At 40.3% G+C, this 19,434-nt stretch overlaps 1 protein-coding gene across 1 annotated transcript in view; it reads right to left on the bottom strand.

Annotated features, from left to right (window-relative positions):
• Positions 1–19,434, bottom strand: part of LOC135131214 (zinc finger protein basonuclin-2-like) — a 130,399-nt gene that overhangs the window by 84,272 nt on the left and 26,693 nt on the right. Inside the window, exon 3 of the mRNA XM_064058823.1 lies at positions 12,164–12,266. Within this exon, the coding sequence (XP_063914893.1) occupies positions 12,164–12,266 (103 nt within the window). The remainder of the gene's footprint in view (positions 1–12,163; positions 12,267–19,434) is intronic.

Raw genomic sequence — 19,434 nt, 5'->3', positions numbered from 1 at the left:
CTTAACTAACGTCCGTCCGAATCGCCGCTAGAGCAAATTTCTTCAATAACGCGTCACGCGGCCAGCCTATATAGCCTTATTTTAATTATCGGCTCTCTTAATCAACTCGCATTGATAAAACTCGAAAACATTTCCTCCCGTTACCTCGAACCAAACGAACAACAACATTGTCGGAATTATTCAAATTGTCACTCAAACACGACGATCGTGACACAATCTTCGATAATAACTCAGGAATTCCTCTCGTATTAAAAGTCATTTGTGTCGTTCGCGACAGTGACATTTTTACATGATGTCATATGCGACACATCACAAAACGAAATACAAAGCCTTTATTGTACAGCCGTACATAAAGAGGACACTGTGAGTTATTCTTCACCATACGACTTACTAAGATTGCCGCTATACAATGACCCTGAAACAAAATTCACCTTCATATAAAGGCCGCCATACACGCCGCCGTCAATATCGCCCGCTTTTTTAAACCGAATCCAAAAATTCGATTTCGCTAGTTCGACGAGTTAGATGACTTTTATTTTCGCCTGCGACTTTCCGAACTGATGATTACGTTCCATCGCAGAAATCGGCGTACCGCAAAGGTCCGCATTGAGCCCGTTTCTGTTTCTCATAAAAGTCAAATCCGCGTGTGGCCCGCTTTATGTGTGTCGCTCCCGAGTCTCCGTATCGAGTTTCTCCTAAAATGCGTAGTATTTTCCTCATAGCGATTCGGTAACCGTATAGACCGATTTTGTCCATTTTATTGCCCACTTTCAAACGAAAACCAACAATGCTCTCGCTGCTTGCGTAAACATCAAAGTTATAATTAGGATAGGCCTACATGTGCGGCTCCGTCGAGCTAAACCGCTACATGTCGTCTACATGTGCTTGCGGCTGGCCCACAACAAATAAAACTCTTTGTTTCTAATAATGTATTGTTGGAGACAACCGCAGATCGTCATGTGTGTCCAAGTCCGCGATCAAAGCTCCCTTCGTCGTAAAGTTTTTTTCTTTCCGTCGTAATATCTACGGATTTTGTCGTCTCGTACATACTACATTTTTAATTGCAAAGAAACGAGGATGCGTCTTACCCTTTCGACGGCAACGAGAAGTCCCTAAGGGGCTTCATGGATGTGCTAATTTTTATGTTTAAGCTCAATGCTCATTTCGACGGAGATGCCGTTTTAACGAGGCTAATTTTAAAACTTATAAGGCTTGTTCATAAACATAAATGCTAAAAAGGATCTCGGCGCTACTATGCTGGCGGAAAACGTTTCCTGGACCAGGAGGGCGCAATATTTCGTCCTCTTTGAGACGTGGAATGCATGATTTTCTTCCGTAGGAAGTGTTGTGAGGTTTTTTATTTTTTATTATTTTTTTGTTTTTTTTTTCCAAAAGGAGATCGCATGTGGGATTACGCAAGGAAAAGTTTTCTGGATTGGTGAAAACGTGTCGTCGTAATTGTAATTGATAGGATGGTCCATCGATTTATCGAGGAAAGTTGTAAAATGTGAAAACGGTCGAGAGATATATTTTTGGAACAGAGAGTAGAATATATAAAAGTCAAAGCTCAACATAATATTCTAAAAGTTTTGTTAAGAAAAGCTTTCTCAGTATAAGCAAATTCCCTGGGGCAACGGCATAAAGTTTATGTGAAAGAGTTGTCAGCGGCAATGTATAAGTATGATCGATAAGATTCTCTTAAAATTTAAAGCCGAGAAAATCCAGAAAATTTAATCATATTTTCCAATAGCTTTGTTACAAATTACTCGAGAAATCCACTCTAAAATGAACCCTTTATTAAAACTAAAATAAGCTTTTAACTTCTTGGCGGGAGTATTTGCATACCCCTTTCTCCGAAAATCGTAGCGACAAAATAGAATATCGTAGTTGTAGATGTCGCCACAGGTTCGTTACCTACTATCGTACTTACTAAAAGGCGATATTTAAGAGAGTTTAGCACGTAGGTGTCAATGTTATCTTTTAAAAGGTCTTGTCAAACGAAAGAGTTAAGTACGTCGACAAATAGGAGACTGTAGGAAAATAAACAATAATTAAAGTTCTTTGAAAAATTGACACCGAACGTCACATAATAAGAGAAAGATCGTCGTCGTTAGTCATTCCGAGACGATGTTCGGCTCATTTGCCGTCCGATCGGTCAGCTGCGTTTTGCTTTTGAAAATTTCCAGTCGGTCAACTCTGAGCCACCATTACCGCCAGTACGTACGTACGTTCATGTTTCAAAAAAGACAACGTATTAATTTAAGTGTTCACGTTGTCTTGTTTATAAGCGACCGTAACATTAAACGTCAAATTCGCAGGTGATGGCGCCATCTACGCCGATTATAGTGAGTTTGCGTTACGTTAAATGAGAAAAGACGACGAAGCGACGGTAATGCTAACATATTCTAAATGATAATAATCCGTGGAACATAATAAGTTCAGAACCATAACTCTAGGTCGTCAGGTAACAACCAATGGGTGCTTAACGGTCACTTAAAAGCCGTCCAGTTCTATAAAAGTAGGCGTTCCTCGGCTATAAGATCATCTTTTAGTTTTTTTCAGAGACAAAGCATTGATTGATCATATGTAGCTGATGACCTATTGTTCCCGGCGCGATTTTTTTAAGTAATGCTTAAAATAATTAAGGCTTAGAGAGCGGTTTATGGTTAAACGAATTTCTTTTAATAGGACTCCGTTACGTTTTTACTGCTTTTTTACATGCATCGTAAATACTTATTATTAGGTGAAATTTGTTGACAATCGCTGTCCAAGACATAAATCTAATCACCCGAATCATGTTATTTTTGACATACTTGACGGGAATCGCACGTAGGCTTGCTTGCTTGCTATCCTGTTATTAACATCAGCAGACAAGACTGCCCCTATAAAATTTTACGATGAGTTAACGTACGCATGCGCCTTTTATCTTTTTCTTTTCCGCATTTATGTTCGAAACATTCGTTTTCTTTAATTGTGCGTTAATTCATTCCTCAAAATATGCAAACTGAAGCGTAATTAATGAGTTTTGCGTAAACATCGTGGTCAAAGGAACATCTCCAAGCGAAATAAATAAATAAATAAATTCAAAGTAACGTTAAAGCCGTCAAGAGCACACGGCACGTGTTAATGAGCGTAATATCTTCTCGGTAAAATCAGCAAAATTAGGTTTATATTTACGTATAATACGTAAGCGTATCTAAGCGGGTGATTATTCAAAATCAGTGACAGTATTGTTTCAAAGTTAATATTTGATGAAGGTCTGATAGAAAAGAGGCGAGCGTCGACCAATTTGAGCAACTTTTTGTTTGCCTTACTCTTTTTCTTTTTGTGGAGGAACATAAATGTTGTTAATTATGATAAATATTCACAGCTTTTTCCTGGGAGAGCCATAGAAGCGAGCGGAAGTCTGTATTGTTATTCTGCGGGAGTTTCGTTTGTATTAGTGTTTAACCCTTGCCTTTTAGCCCGGTAACTTCCTGCTATCCTGGAGCCCCCTGGGACGGAGTCCTGCGAGTTTAAATCCTGCTGCTGTACCTTGTGTCCTTTGACTATCGCATCGCTAGATTCTACCTGGGGGTATGTTCGATACTGAGGGGTGGTCTATGTTAATTTCGACGTTTCTTTTTGACCCTTCCGATCTATGGGCCTGCGGTCTTGCCGCTCGTGTTCTCCTGGGACGCCGCGATCTCTTCGTGGACCTCTTTATATTTATATATTCAGCCAAATCAAATCAAACACGGCGTCTGTTTGATATTAATTTACCAATCGGAGATTTTTAATGACCTAAGCGCGAACCGCTCATGTTTACCTAAAATTTGTTATTTTTTGACTGTCAACATAACTCACTTTCGGATGGGCTATATATTTCGTAATTCACGTCGTTGTAAAGGGTCTACAAATTAAAATGAATAATTTAGAAATCATCTATTACTTAATCCCTGCGAGCAATTACAACGTACAGGGGTAAATCTATAAGACGGGGTTTCGGTGCGACGTTCTTCGGCTCTGCCAATTAAAATTGATGCCATAATTACAAAGCCAATCAAAACTTTTCCTCGGTTCAAATTACGTGCAAAATTAAACTTAATTACAATCATTTCGCCGAAAATGACAACCAAAGTCAATATTATCTCATCTCGGATTTCCCCTTTACCACCAAAATTCAAATTAATTGTATACGGACGCCCAAAACGGTTAAAACGGCATGCATCCATTCTGCATCGACAACAGAACCGCCACTTTAATCGATTCATACTGCACGTAGTAATCTAATCAGGACACAACGTCTAACGTCACTAGAACGTCGGCAGCGTCATCTCATTACGATGTTTGCCGAACCGTTGGAGTTTACTCAACATCTTAAGATCTCGAGGCCTTTGTCTCCAAGACGTTATTATCTACACTGTTAAAGTTACGTTTAAACTCATGGATTAGGAACCCTTTGTTTGTTTTGCTTAACTCGACTGAAAACGATCTTATTAGTTCAAACAATGGTATCGAGGAAGTGAGCTTTAACTATACTTTCAACTTCCAACAGACGTCGCGTCATGACCATCCCATCAATATTTTTATTAATTTAGACATGAATAGAAGACCGGACATTCAAATGATAATGTTGATACTGCATGCTCAGGAAGTGAAGGGTTTGACGTGGTCGGGGGTAACTGAAGCCTCGAGCGTTATATGCGCGAGGGTTGTCAAACGAGATGACATAGATACACACAGCTACTCTATGAGTAACCGAGCCTATTTGGATATTAAATAACAGAGTTTTCGACGGAACCGTTTGCCCTTCCGCTTATTCCAAACATATTCTTAACCTCCCCTTAAGGAAATTCTGATCAGAAACAAACAAATTTTTCACATTCACCGTTCTTCGATGTACTTTACTATCTCTTTATTTTTATTTTTATTGTGACACAACTCTTATTACTCGAATTTTCTAAAATTAACGCTGTAATAAGATATCACCCACTGTTATAACTTCTACTCAAATTCATTCGTGAGTTCTTCCCCACTTGACTCTGTTCTGTTTATACCAACTAGATTATTCTGCACTTGTCTTTCCGGGATTCCACATTCCAGAACGTCACCGACAATACTTCGCACCATCACACCACATAAATCAATCATCAAGTAGCATTGATACAGTAGCACTAGGTTATTCTATATTGTTCTCGCCCCTATTCCGGAACGCTCTCGACGATACAATTGCCGTTCCAAACACTTCTAATAAGCAACGTCGCGTAGTAATATGTATCCAACAGCCGATTAGGTGTCCCTCTATGTCGTCGAATGCGGATATCGAAGGGACACCTGAATAAAATTAGTACATTTGGAGATTTTGGTTTCGGAAGTATCACGCATTTATTAACATTTGTCGGTTTTGCGACGGTTGTGACAAGCGGAAAGAAGAGAATCGATCCGTCTTTATCAGATTATCGTTTATTAATGAAGCGCGTAATGGTCATTGCAGCAGCGTTTCATGCTTTTTAAATTTCTTGGTTTTAGCTCCGCGTCCCCTCCGTTGAATACGCTGCGGACTTGACAGCAGCCGTCAGAGAGCTACTTTGGTTGACCTTTGAGGCCGCGAGAGTCGAACAGTCATGTATTTATTGTACCTGAAGAACCGATAATTGCCGCATACTCCCTAGTGACGCACAGGATAAAGGGGAGACTACGGAAAATGATATTTAATTTAAATTTTCGTCGATAACCATTAATGTTAACGGTTCTTCCTGCGTGTACTTGTTGATTGAAGATTACATGTCACGGCTTGCTCAAATTGTTGTACGTTTCGATAGGATATTGTTGGAAGTGAAAAACCCGTTTACTAATTGTGCCATATAGAGTTAATTGTCGGACACATGATCATTTTGGCGCAGTCGCTGCCGTACTATGTAATTATAACTAACTTGTTTAATTATCCTGCCTATATAATTAAAACTATTTTATTTTCCCATCTCGCTTAATCGAATTAGTAATTTACGCACGATAGATTTATTTTAACGCGATGGTCGCGTTAACGCCACTAACGCTAGGTCGTACGAAATGACAAGTCCGAAACCGTTCCGTTACGTGGAACAAAAACGGTAATTAATGGTAATGTCCGAGCGTACAAACATAGTGCGCGGTATCGCTATCTGCAATACCGACCGGTCACTAAGCTAATGTATTCCCCATTAAAAATAAGAATTTACATTACACGCTTCGCTAATGGATTTTTAATTACCTGAAACTAAATTATCCTAGACGTTGGCTTTCCGATCGAGATTCTAATTACGCGTTGTAATTAACATAGCAAACTCATGTCAATTTCAATTACACGAATATTATCGCTTTGCCGGCTCGTTTTTTACCATTTACGACATTATCGTACGAGGGGTAGATGTGACGATTATAAACGTATTAGAGTGTTGGCGCCCAACATGTATCCGACATCTGTGTCCCGCACCCGTTATCGATTGCAAGATTTTAATTTCGGACATGGTCGTTAGATGTAAGGAATCGATTTGTAATTCTAACATTGTTGCAGGAATAATGTTATTGTCTGGAGAAATCAATTTGTTGGTGGTGTCATAAAAGAGCGGTGCGGAAAAATAGCGGTTATATCACAGCGGTTCATGAATAAATCGTTTAGAATGAGGTTTATAACGAGAAATGTTTAGATGTCGAAGGGGTCATCTGTCATTATGAAAAATTCAAATTATGCTATTAATCTTTCACAGTTCTCTCTGTTTTTGCATGGCCAGACAATACCATACGTGACAGCGTCCGGTTAAGCTCGATGGAAAAAGGGGCAGGGAGGAGACGGTGAGCTAGAGGGCACTGGGGAGCCTGAGTGATATGGTCGCTTTCTTTGCATTATTTAGTACAGACGCCTGTATACGTCGCTTCAAGTGATAGCTTATATGTTCGCTACCTCCTAGCACTAGACTTGATAACCGTACTCGCCGTTTGATCACTGCTCGTGTCCGCCGCCAGCGGCGCACACCTCCGAACAGTGTCCACCGTATTCGGAAATTTCGACGCGTCGCGAGTCGATCAAAAACGAAAAAAATGGGAAAAAATTATTAAAAAAAAAAATGTTTGTGTGTAAAAACCGACTTTTTCGTGTCGAGAAAAAGCTCTAGATGGCGCCTGCTTGGTTTGTTCTACTTCTCTGTTTAGCGCATCCCTTTTTCATGTTTACTGTTTTGATTTTTCGATTTTTTTTTCTCTAGCTCCAAGTTCGTTCGACCAATAGTCGTCGTGGGTTCTTTCTAGTCTTTTCCTGCGACTTCGTCTGTCGAAGAATTTTAATTAGAAGGTGAAAGCGAAGGATAATTTGTCGAAAAGAACCCTCGAGTTGCGAGTTCAGTTTCGCATCCGCCACTGTTCGAAGTGAAATAATTTTTAGGCTTGCCGCGTTCCGGCAATACCACAGGAATTTCTCGATTAATATGTTCGTTATTATTATCTGCCCCGACTTCCCTGCGATCACTAAATAAATAAATAACGTAAGGATGACGCGATTTCTATAATGCCACTTTAATTAGCACCGCAATTACGACCGGTTTCGCTCGAAAGAACCGACAATTAACCGGTGATATATTGTAAGCCCAGTTCCCTACACACCTAAGACAGTTTTGCGCGGCCCGGAGCGGTTAAAAAGAGCGTATAAGTAAGTAATAAACTTGCAAATTCAACGAAAAGTCGGCTGAAATTCGGACATCACGAACCGAAAAGGAAGTACGGTGTTTAATTGCATGCAAGGGCCTTAAGCGTCCATCGGGTCCTTGCATGATCCCAAGATCAGATAAAAGTGCATACAAATACACATTTTTATATGCAATTTTGATACGTAATGAAACTAACAATTACACGCTTATGAAGAACGACTTCCTCTAGTAATGTTCGCAGGGGTCCGAAAACGCGAGACGAAAAAACGGTCACGCGACTATAATGAGCCTTAATTAAATGATTTAATTGTTTTGTTAGAGCGCGTGTTGGCTTAAACTCGGTTTAATTTCGACTTGATTTTGTTTTAATTGTCAAAGCTAAGGCAGACTTTACTTCCTACTTTCATTTATTACTCCTCAGCTTTCTTAACGATTTATTCAAATTACTGCTCCATATTTCACGTTTGCTTCGCGTTTAATAGCCTTACGCCACAAACAATGCAACTTAAAACACAAACATTACTCGAATTTCGCTGAAATTTTAAAAATCTTCGGCCACAACTTCATCTCGTTCAAAATTAAAACTTTAGTATATGTACCACGCCTGAACACCTGCGGGGTATGAATATGAGTTTACATGCGACCCTTGCCATTTTCAGTTACGCCTCCATTAAATTAGATGAATTTAAATGTAACCCCGTCCGCAAAATTGCCACATTTTCTACTTAAAACAATAGTCCGTCCTTTCAGCCGCCGAACCCGCAACCTGGTCAAAAGCTGGGGCTCTCTCCGCACTGTTTGTTCGTTCGTTCTTTCGTTCGTTCGTTCATTCGTCAGCAGGAATAACTTTTTCGAATGGATCGCTTGAGGTTAATGAATTTATAAGGTCTCCTAAGGGCGATATTTTATATAAATGACAAGAAGCACTACTGATTTTTCCACTTGAGCGGGGGCATCGATTATGACGGGCTTAATCCATAACCGTATGACACTAACCTAATATCAGAAAAGGCCACGGAAGAGAGTGTCTCCTTCATAACTAACGCCATTCGTCACGATAACGACCCAATAACTTTTCCCGAATCTCGAAGGACTCGAGCCGGACGCGGAAATTTTTGACTTCGGGATTCGCAAATGAACGAGTGCCCGATTTAATCGCGTCAATTTTTTATGATACGCCGGAATATCGATGTCCGAGTTAGATAAGGTGCAGTGTCGACCGAAAACCGGCGCGGAATATCAATTCGCTCGCGCCAGTTGACCAATGCAGAAGATCGTATTTCTCGGCGTCTGTAGGGCATGCACGACTTTAGTACAAGGCGACTGATGGGTCCAGCGTGTGCTGAATCTATAAAAGGAAATATTTATGCCCACCGTCTATTTATGCGGGTCTAACTTATGATTTCTCGCAAAACCGTTGGCGGCGGTGGCGGTGGAAGCGGCGGCGAATATTTAGGAACACAATCGACGAAAAATACGAGGGTTCGTCGCTGCTGCTTCAGCTTTCTTTCTTCGATTCGAAAAGTGCGAGTCGCTCGTCACCTCGCGGAACAACGAATCGGGGCGTTCTCCTAACTCGATTAAGATCTGATTAAAAAGAAAAAATTGCGACGTCGGTGTCATCGAAGCCGTCGAGAGGGGCGAGAGATTGAGCGGCAACGACAGGCGAGCGACTCAATCCATCTCGAGGTCCTGCAGGGAAAGGACTGCGGCTCTCCCAATTTCTAGTCCTGATCCTTCGGGACGGCTACCTGTTCCTGATTTATCACTCGTCTGTTCCACTTTCTGTTAAACTTATCCTTTCCTTCTACCGATCCTTGATATTTAGCGAGATTTACTATATTCCCCTCGAATAAATTATCCGGGAAATCACCGAGGAAATGCTGCCGGGATGCCACTTACCGACTTGTACTAATTTATAAACGAATTTTTCCCTTGTTTAACAGATCCCGATCGGCCCGAGCGAAGAGCGGCGTTTATCCCCAATTAAGATCGCGCCAAAAACCGGTTCTGTATGTACTTGTTATGTGTCTGTGTCTGCGTCGTTCTGTAAACCGGTTTGACGACTTTGTCCGGTCCGTTATTTTCGTTGGGTGACTGCGTCGGGGCGTAATTGTGCAATAAATGTTGCCGTATAAAAATATTTGGGTTAAGTTATATATTTAATTCTTCTTGTAAAAAAAAATGACGAGTGATGCCAAAGTAAATATTATTGTAAGGTCTATAAATAGTGGAATTGTCGTTCGAAATAGGACTTCACAGCAATCGGAACGTATGTGTTAACGGCTGTCGCGATTTGTTTACAAAAACGACATGTGTGTATGTAGTTAGTACCGCGACGCTGTAAACAAATCGACGCCAAAACGGTCCGACGCTTTATGACGCGAACGACGAATGTAACTCAGGCCACCTTTACATCTGTTTACATGTTCGGGCCTGTTTAAAACTAGACCGTTGACAAAATGGGTAATTGCTTTCAAAGATTATTTACACTACTTCACGTTAAAAGAAATTTAATAGAAACGAGGCGCCAGAAAAATATACTAAAATTCAAACATTTAATGCCACTGAAATGTTTGTTGCTTTTGCAAAATTTCCAAAGCCCCGACCACCGACACCCCGAACGCCAACTCCGCAGAAGGAAAAACGCTCACCGCGAGTTAGGTATTAATCTGCCGCAAGAACTAAAGGATTATCGATTTGCGTGGCCGGCAGGTCCGCCGCCGCGCTGTAAAAGCATATGTATAACTCCCGAGTTGACGATATAATTATCACATCTTTTAGATTCCTAATGAGTTGCTATGAAATATAACCCGATAAATAAGTGCGTTTGGTTCGCGATACATGAGTTCCCTAGTCGTGCCGCTGCTACGTTATTCCGCCGCCTCGAGGGGTATCGCGTCACTTCGACGTTCCCGCAAAAACTTTCCGCGGACGCGATTCGCGTTTTTGCGATACTCGTCGGTACGGTGGCAATCTGCGGTCCGCGGAAATCGGGTGTTCGATTTGTCGCTCGAAAAATTTAATTTAGTTAAAGAGTGGAGCGAAATGAATCCGTTCGATGATTTATGGCGGAGGAGAAGGGGTACGCTATTTGTAGACTCCTAGGCGTTAATAGTCCCAAATGAGTCCGGAGTCAGTCGGAGACAAAGCATTATTTTGATATATTAATTCACGACCCCGACAATTTGTAAGCGGCGGGTGTCCAAGCGTTAGGGGAAATTCCGACTGCTCCGACTAAAGTGACACACGACAGCGGCGGGTGACTTTACAAAGGATTAAATATTGCCCGTTACGTACGAGCCACTTTTAAATTAAATTAACATGTAATGTTGCTAGATGCGGTAGTATCACTTATTAAATTACGACATGCAACTCTATAGCCATTAAGGGCTGAGCGAAGGCCAAGACCCCAAAATGCTTTAATATTCTGCCGGCTCATATTCGTATCCACGGGTAAGGACGTCGGTCCGGATTGATACGTAGCGTCGGTACGTCAGGTTCCGAAAAAATTTAAATCCCGACGCCGCGCCGCACCGGAATGGTTTATATTTTGTTTGTCGTAATTGGTGAACGAATTCCATAAATATTAATTCGCTAAATGATCAATCCGGACGTCGTTATCAATACGATCGCTTTGTTTATTGGCTGGGCAGTGTGTAGGAGCATTACAAGTTATCGAATAATGAACTGTCATCCTTGAGTTATAGACAACGGTTGCGGCATCGACAACAAGAAGGATAGTGGACCTTTTCGCCGCGCCCAGTCATTTAAAATTTACATTCGTTTTGGAAACGGTTTACTGGTCATCTATAGTCAAATGTGCGACCAGTTGACCGGTGTCTATGCATAGACAACGATGTCTCGGATAGAATAGCCCTCTAGGGATGTTTTTACTTTGATATGTATGATATACTGTATTGTCGACGTATCGAATTTTTAGATATTTATGCCGCTACACTTCTTCGCGATACCGTTCTATTATTATATCGGTTTCGGGACTTTCCCCGGGGACAATACCATACTATACATCTTCCGCGCGTGACAAATTTGCTTTTCTCATAACTGCTCCTTTCACTTAATTAACCCACACATCTCCTCGATTCTCCCTCTCGCTACCTAACAATATCTTCGTCTCCGGCATTTTCTTCACTATGTTAATCACCACACCGTATACCTTACAAGAATGCAACACGAAAAACAACTGACGAAGTGCCCGACCGGAACGAATGACACGATTTGCAACTTGCAGCACACGTCGCAACTTAAGAAGGAAGACGTTTCCAAAATGGAAAACCATTCGTTTGGCAACGGTAGAGGTCGAACCACCTTAAAATATAAAGAAGCATATTTTACGGCCCATTGTCCGACCTCGACGTCCGTATTTAACGAAAAGCTCGCGTAAAATTCGCCAAAAACTATGACATGTTTGTGTTTTTTTTTTTTTTTAATATCGAAGGTGCGGCGAAGGACGGCCGTTGAAAATACTAAAAAGTGCTCACCGTGATGAACCCAACCGTGTTTACAAGTTTCACAGTAGCGTAGGTGGCACTTCCCAGGAACAAAACGTTCACAGCTGCAATTAGGAACTGTACATCGTATTGCCTGTAAAAATATACACATCATTAACAGAAAATTAAAAGCAGCCGTCTAAACAGTAAATAGTTAATCACGACGAAAGCGTGCACTCGTACAGTTCGTTTTTGCAAAAGGCGACGACGTCGAGGAAGGGTTTTTGAACGAATTTTATCCCTTTCGGGCGCGAAGGAGTAAAGGGTCCCCCGTGAGAAGCAAGTTCCCTTTGGCATAAGTCGCCTCATTGTTTCATGTTAGAGAAATTGGCGTCAACCTCAATGGGCCCTGCGGGACTCCTTAAAAAGACCCATTTGAATATTTTCGACATGGATTTTAAGATGCGTGAATTTTTATCACCTAAATATCGAACCGTGCTCCCCGAGGGGCGCTGATAGATGCGATGACTAAACTCTCGAGATTCCCTTGCTAGGAGAGTCCGCGTAAATTTAACTAAAAATAAATGTAGAGCAGTTGTTGCGCGCACACCACGAGCTACAATTTTGCACAAAATAGTTGGCTTAAGGGTGACAAGTGGCGTGGGTGTTAGAGAAAGGCTATCGTAATGAGTTCTTTCGTTATTGTAAAGCGATAGTAAGAAAGAGTGCGGAATCGGGCGTAAAGGTCGGGGCGCTGAAAGCAATAAAATTCCGAGCAGTAAAATCAAGTCAAAGAAAAGTGTCTAAAGTAAAAGGGTGGAAATATGAGTGAACAGAAAATTAAAACAAGACACTTTATAGTGGATGAGTTCCCTAGACAGATCTTAATTAAAACATGACAAAAATTACAGCTTTGGAATTACTTTATGAAATGAAACTTTTATTACACGAAACTTGCATATTCTTGATACTTTCGCCCGAAAAATAATAAAATTTGACAAATTTAATTAAACCGTACGAGTGCGTGAATGCTAAACGAAGAAAAACGGTCGCACCTTCACAATGAATCACGTGGATAGTGCAATTCTTGTAAAAGCTTGGACATTAAGTCCCGCATCGTACTACTACCGTGTGACACGAAATCCACCGGAAATGACGACCATATTCCGGATTTGAAGCCGGGAAAACATTTTTTTAAGATGGCAATTTGTTAATCAGGAAGAATGGGACACACCTTTGCACGATTAAGACTTAGTGCCTGTTGTCACGACATAAAGAAAATTAGCCGATCAATCAATCAATAATAACAGTACAAAACGATGTTTACGAAGCATAACTTACGAAACGGACGCTCGATGCAAATCCTCTATTTTATTATCGACGCGACCTCCTCATTACGGAAAACCACCTAAACGATGACGCCCGAATCGACGTCCTCATGTCACCGTGACGCTAAAACTACCCGAACCTTGTTTTTTGATTTTTATTTTTTTTTTTTGAAAAGTTAGACTTACCTAGAAGTTCCATCTTAGTACTGTCGGTCGATTAAGCGGAAGTTAAAGACGTTCATGCCGAGCACAAAACGTAATACCACACTTGTACTAATATTTAGCGGTACCGCACAGAGCGTACCACCAGGTTCCGTTTTCAGCCCTGTCTAGTTTGATGTGTACATTATAGTTACACACATGGCTATAAATTGATGACATTTAAGGTTAGGATAATGCGTCGTGCTGGTACAATTATAATTAGATGCCTAGGGAAGATTAGATTTTATTGTACGTATCGGTTCATATACGAAAGTCGTGATACAATTCAGTTAGTTATGTAAATTTAATAGTTTGCAATTTGTAATCGTTTCGTAACGTGTCGATAAAGTGTGGAGTTATTTACTCGGCTTGACAGTTCCGTCAGAGAGGTGTTAAAAGTGCGTAAGTTGTAAAAGAAATATTAGCGGAGTTAATTCGTTCGAGATAAAAGTGATTCAAGCGAATTTGGCTTTTTCTTTTTGCACCCAGCGGCAGCGGCGTGAGTTCTCGGTTAAATTGGTAAGAAACAGAGGGTGAAACAATATCGCGGCTTCCAGGCGACATCGCATAAATTATTAGTTATTTTTTGTTATTTTCGCACCATTACTCGACGCCGTAGATGTCTGCTGTTAGGATATTGCACAATAAAGTCATCTTTCGCGTAGCTTGAAATTACAGGGGGATTTCGTAGCGCAATTTAAGGGTGGATTCGGAAAAATTACCGACATTGATATTGCAAGCATAAATTACTAAATGTGAGCTAAGAACTTCCACCTTTACGCAAGCTCCGCTGTTTGTCTTTAAATTTATTTATTTATCGGGCAATATGCAAGTGTTTATCAAAATTTCATCCGGCGACGAGATCGCGGATTCGGTCGACGTTTCGGTCGTCCGGTGCCATCCTCAGGCGATTTTTCGAGCGGTTATTTGTTAATGACGGTCCGTAATGAAAATATTGACAGTGAATGATAATCCGATGTATGTTTTATAGTGTATATCAAAATGGCGTTCAATCGATATACTGTCGCTATTGGATGATGGCTGATGTGAGTGTTGACAGTTCAATACTGCATTAATCCATTAATACACATCAGCCTAACGACCCCACAGATTACGCGCCTGTTGTGGGATCCGAAATCAAAATCACATCAGAGAGGAGACAGAATATCACATTTTCGCGTTACCGAACTCGTCCTTAATCTCTTCGAACGCAAAACTCGCATTTTCAATTCTCCCCAAAAACTAATCGTTTTTTCACATTTAGCAGTAAAATCAACTTCGCGGTATTCGATTAAATAATTTTATTATTATCGGTATGTTTACCGGTTCGTTCGATCAAGTTGGGAGCGAGGGTAAAGAATTTGTCGAACATCAACAGGAATTCATTGCAAACTTACCAGCATGCCATAATTCGATGAAAATTATGCAATATTTCACAAATTCCGGCAGCGTTTCATCAACTATGCTAACAAAATTTTTATACGTGCCTATTACTCTCTCCTTCCTTCTTGCCCCGTTCTCTTGTTGTCAATCACACCGAAATTAACCCTCTATAAACCACGCTTGCATTAAAACTTTATGGGATATACAACCAGTAATACTCCGCACATTTTTTGCACTCCACCCGCGACCGAACATAGCATAATCAAACATTCACATCGCGGCAAAAAAAAAACGTCACAATTTTCATTTTCTTTTAAAAGCGTTCCTCATATTAAATTTCTTTTTCCGTAAATTTCTGTATTTTTCATATTTTTAAATACATGAGAAAGTTGAAAATAACCGCCCGTCACCGCCCAACAGCCCGAACTTGGAGCCAGTATTGCTGAGTATAATCAAAGATACACTTTCTGTTATTTTCAACGGTGGGTTTTGTTAAATGGCGCTTTCAGCGAAGAACAAAAAACGACACGTGCTGTCTGGTATTCTTGGAGGTGTATTTTATTTGGTAGTAATAGCTATTTTCTTCCTGTCCACTTAATCATGAGTCATATTTTGGTGTTATGAGTGATATTTATATAGTACACGACCGACTTTAAGGCTAGACATAAATAACACGAAAGAGTATATACAGCTATCCCTTTTTGTCGCATATCTCACTTGAGCATCTTGTTGTTGTGCGCAAAACTGATATTTTATACACGTAAAATGAAACCTATTCTTAGAAAGTAAACGTTTTCTATGGGTCAAATCACGCGATATATTGAATTTTGAAAATGTACCAAAGTAGGTATAGCCATATATTTTAATTGAAGTTCCCTGCGTGTTATCCGACTGTCATTAAAATTGGCTTTTATCGCATGTCAGTATTTTTACTAATAAGCAAAGTATTGTCTTTAGCGCAAATGATACGACGTCCGATATAGGCTGAAACGATGCGAAAGGATGTGTACAAAAAATTTGATTCTTTATAAAATTATAAAACAGCTAGCAATTAGTGTACAGCTCGCGCTGCTGACACGATCGATGTTTGCGTTTGGTAAATTCCGTCTAAATCCGTTAAATTTTGCAAATATTCAGCAATTCGTTATTTTTTGCGAGAGAACCGCAGGATTTTCCTAAGAGTTTTGCTTGCCCTCTGTTTTCCTCTAACTCCCAGTGGATAGACGGGTCGAGTTTTATTGATCAATGTGGTCAGCTTTATTCGTTAATTAAATACCAATTGACGCATTCACGTTTTTAGCTTCGCTTTTTCTCGTTTGTTCGAAGGAATTTTGTCAATTACTATGGGACAATTTGTTTTGTCAATAAACATCCTTCAAACTCGATCATAATGGACGAAAACTCTCGACCATTACTCTTGATGTCATGATCTCGTGATTTGTGCTCAACTTATTCATTTTTTTTTTTGTTCGTTAAGTGCACTTTTTCTTAGCATGACTCTTCAAAATCTGCCTAATGTAGTACTTTCCATGGTTTATCAGAAGTCCGATCGTTATTTCCTCATTGCGTATGTGGTGTCTGCAACGCTGCGGGACCGGCGAGGTGATACCGTGACGTCTGCTAAGTGGCAGGAAAAAGATGATATTATTATCGGAAGTTTAAGTGCGCGTATGTGGCCCGTATTTTCGCCTCGCTGGCATCTGAATAGGTTGCTTTGCACGGAAGCTGTAGATACTTTTAGATATAATGGGGACGTAGTCCGACAATGTGCGCGGTCACAACGTAATCAATCTTGTGAAAAGATCAATCAAAATCCGGGTTCTCTCCGTCTGATTTGCATGCCGACAGGCAAGATGTTTATAAATGGGTCGAAGACAAGCTCTAACCCTTCCAGCAACCACTTACCGATTCCACTTTGCGTTCAATTTAAACACAAATACGTCCCGATGTCTTCCGCTTCCCGCAGCGGGACGTATTCTTTCGATGCCACATAAAACTCGCTAAGCACAAAGCTAATCGGGTGCGAGGAAGTGGTAAAAGCGGGGTCAATAGTGTCGGTGAACCGCGACACCATAAACATAGCTGGTTGACATCTCAACATCTTTATGGTGTCGTTACGGTGAACGTCAACCAGCGCTGTTGATCAAAGAACCGTGCCGGGTTCTCGGTGCCCAGCGAATGTTGTATGGTTTCGAAGACATACGCTACATGCCGTCCATCAAAACCTGGAGCGGCCGACGTCCCATAAACGGCAACGCTGTGGGGTACCAGACGGCCAGCGGACTCGAACGCGCACGGGGTTGCTCCCCGAGTCGCCGGACGAACCATCGCAAACGCGAACCCGCGCGCTTCCAAAAATCCTAATATCGTTTGCTAATTGCTATCACGATATAGTTAGAAACGACAACATGATAGTGCCGCAGATAAGATCCCCGTCGAGATTCGTGTTTGCTGTTTCATTAACGTTTCTTGGCGTTGACCAGAAACGTTGATATAACCTCGATCATATGTTGATTTGCTACCAAACAAATCCATTCATATAAATCGTGGTTTAACTGAACTAAATATACTGTTACGATGATCGCTAATTTAAAATCGGCGTGGGTAAAACTCAACAATTTATTTCTCAGTAGTTCTAATTTACACGACTAACTATGCAGCGATTATGTACAATAGGAACCTATTTAAACCACGATGCGTTCTTTTAAAGGATACGCGAACGCCGCCTTCGAGGTTGTTCTGGAGTCTGCCGTCGAGACTTCCACCACCGCTCGTCACCGTACGTACGTACTATAAAACCCATAGAGTATTTCATAGTAACTGACTCAACGAAACTACTAGAAAATAACTTCAGTTTTGAAAAAAGCAAGAGTGCTTGACGTTTTGTTAAAATAAAAAGAATAAATAAGAAACGTCTGTTTCACGTTGTTTAATAACTGAAACATATTGGTATGCTGCAAATGTGCTAATGTTTTATTCGATGACAGTAGGCCACTTTTCTACCGTCGAGCGATTACGTAAATACGAATGCATCATGTTTACGACATGTTGAGACAACAGATAACCTTTATTTTCTGTTAATTCTTTGTAAAAAAAACTCCGTAACGAGTATGGACACGGGATTTGTTAAAATCGCTTGTTGGTATGCAGCAGTGTGTTTAATTAGTTACATATCTCATAGATGGTGCCTGCATTATTGTCCTCAACAGTACATAAACTGATAATTTGACGATAACGTAATAAGTGTAAAAACAAAGATAAAAAATGTTTTGCCGCCTTTTGAAAATAGATGTTACCAATAATAGTCAAGCTGAGCTGTTTAGTAAGGACCATCATAGACAGAGAACAACTTTTCGTGTGGCAAAAACCTAACGTTATGTTTATGTATGCACTAATATTTGTTATACAACTAAACGAGAATTGCTGTATCAATAGCTACACACACTGTTATCAGTATCATCCTTCCTGTTTAAGAAAATCTGATTGAAAAATTGCTATCGAATCTTCTCACCGAGATATGAGTGTGAGAATAAATATTGCCATATAAATAAAAACAGTATGTGGAGTTATTAATGACCTAATCCTCTTGATTTATAAATCTATGCGCATTTTTTTTTTATTGAAAAAATTATCTTATCAACCTCGAAGGCAGTATGTCAACAATTCCGAAGATTCCACTTCGTGCCATAACTTCTTGTAAAATAATTTGATTTATTTCCTGTTATCAGTACTATTTAACGCTTAATTGATTAAAAAATGTTTACTGTTATTCAGACAGTCGCGATAATTACGTATATTTTTTTAGTTTAGTTAGTCCTGCAGCGCTTTGTGTTTTGTTACACTTTCAGACGAACCCGTAAAAATATTCGCTAATCACGCTCTATGGTGTATTTGGTTATAAATCTGTGTATTTGGAATGATCTTAGACATGCAAATAAGCTCGGAAAAATGCTCTCCCATTAAAGATTGTGTTACTGATTTGCATAATTTTAGCCGTTTCGATTGAAATGGTTCCAGGCTACGTAAAAATTGTCGTTCCGTTTCGCTTTCAGTTTGCTTGCAATTAAGTGAAATCGTTACTGACATCTTCTAAATTCGCGTCTGAAGATTTAGAAAATAAATTTTATAATATTTCCGATCGCCCGATCGCTCAGACCGTGCAATTTGTGAAGAAAGCAGGGTATTATTAAAGATTGCTTTTAAATTTACATAATTCCATCTCTAGCCCGATTTAAATGATTTCAGAAGACAAAACTTTTTCTTCCAAGTTTCCAAACACGCATATTATCACAGACCGATGATGTTATGGTGTGCGTGCACATCGAAAAATTTTCGGAAAAATTTGCATGATTATAGCCTTGATTGGCCAAACACATCTACACGTAAGTACGGTTCCATGCATACGCGAGA

This window comes from Zophobas morio, unplaced genomic scaffold (genome assembly GCF_036711695.1).
Source record: "Zophobas morio isolate AGI-343-1 ecotype UQ-CSIRO unplaced genomic scaffold, CSIRO_AGI_Zmor_V1 ptg000019l, whole genome shotgun sequence".
NCBI lineage: Eukaryota > Metazoa > Arthropoda > Insecta > Coleoptera > Tenebrionidae > Zophobas > Zophobas morio.
The sequence above is the reverse complement of the archived record's forward strand: the minus strand, read 5'-3'. Positions and strand labels throughout refer to the sequence as shown.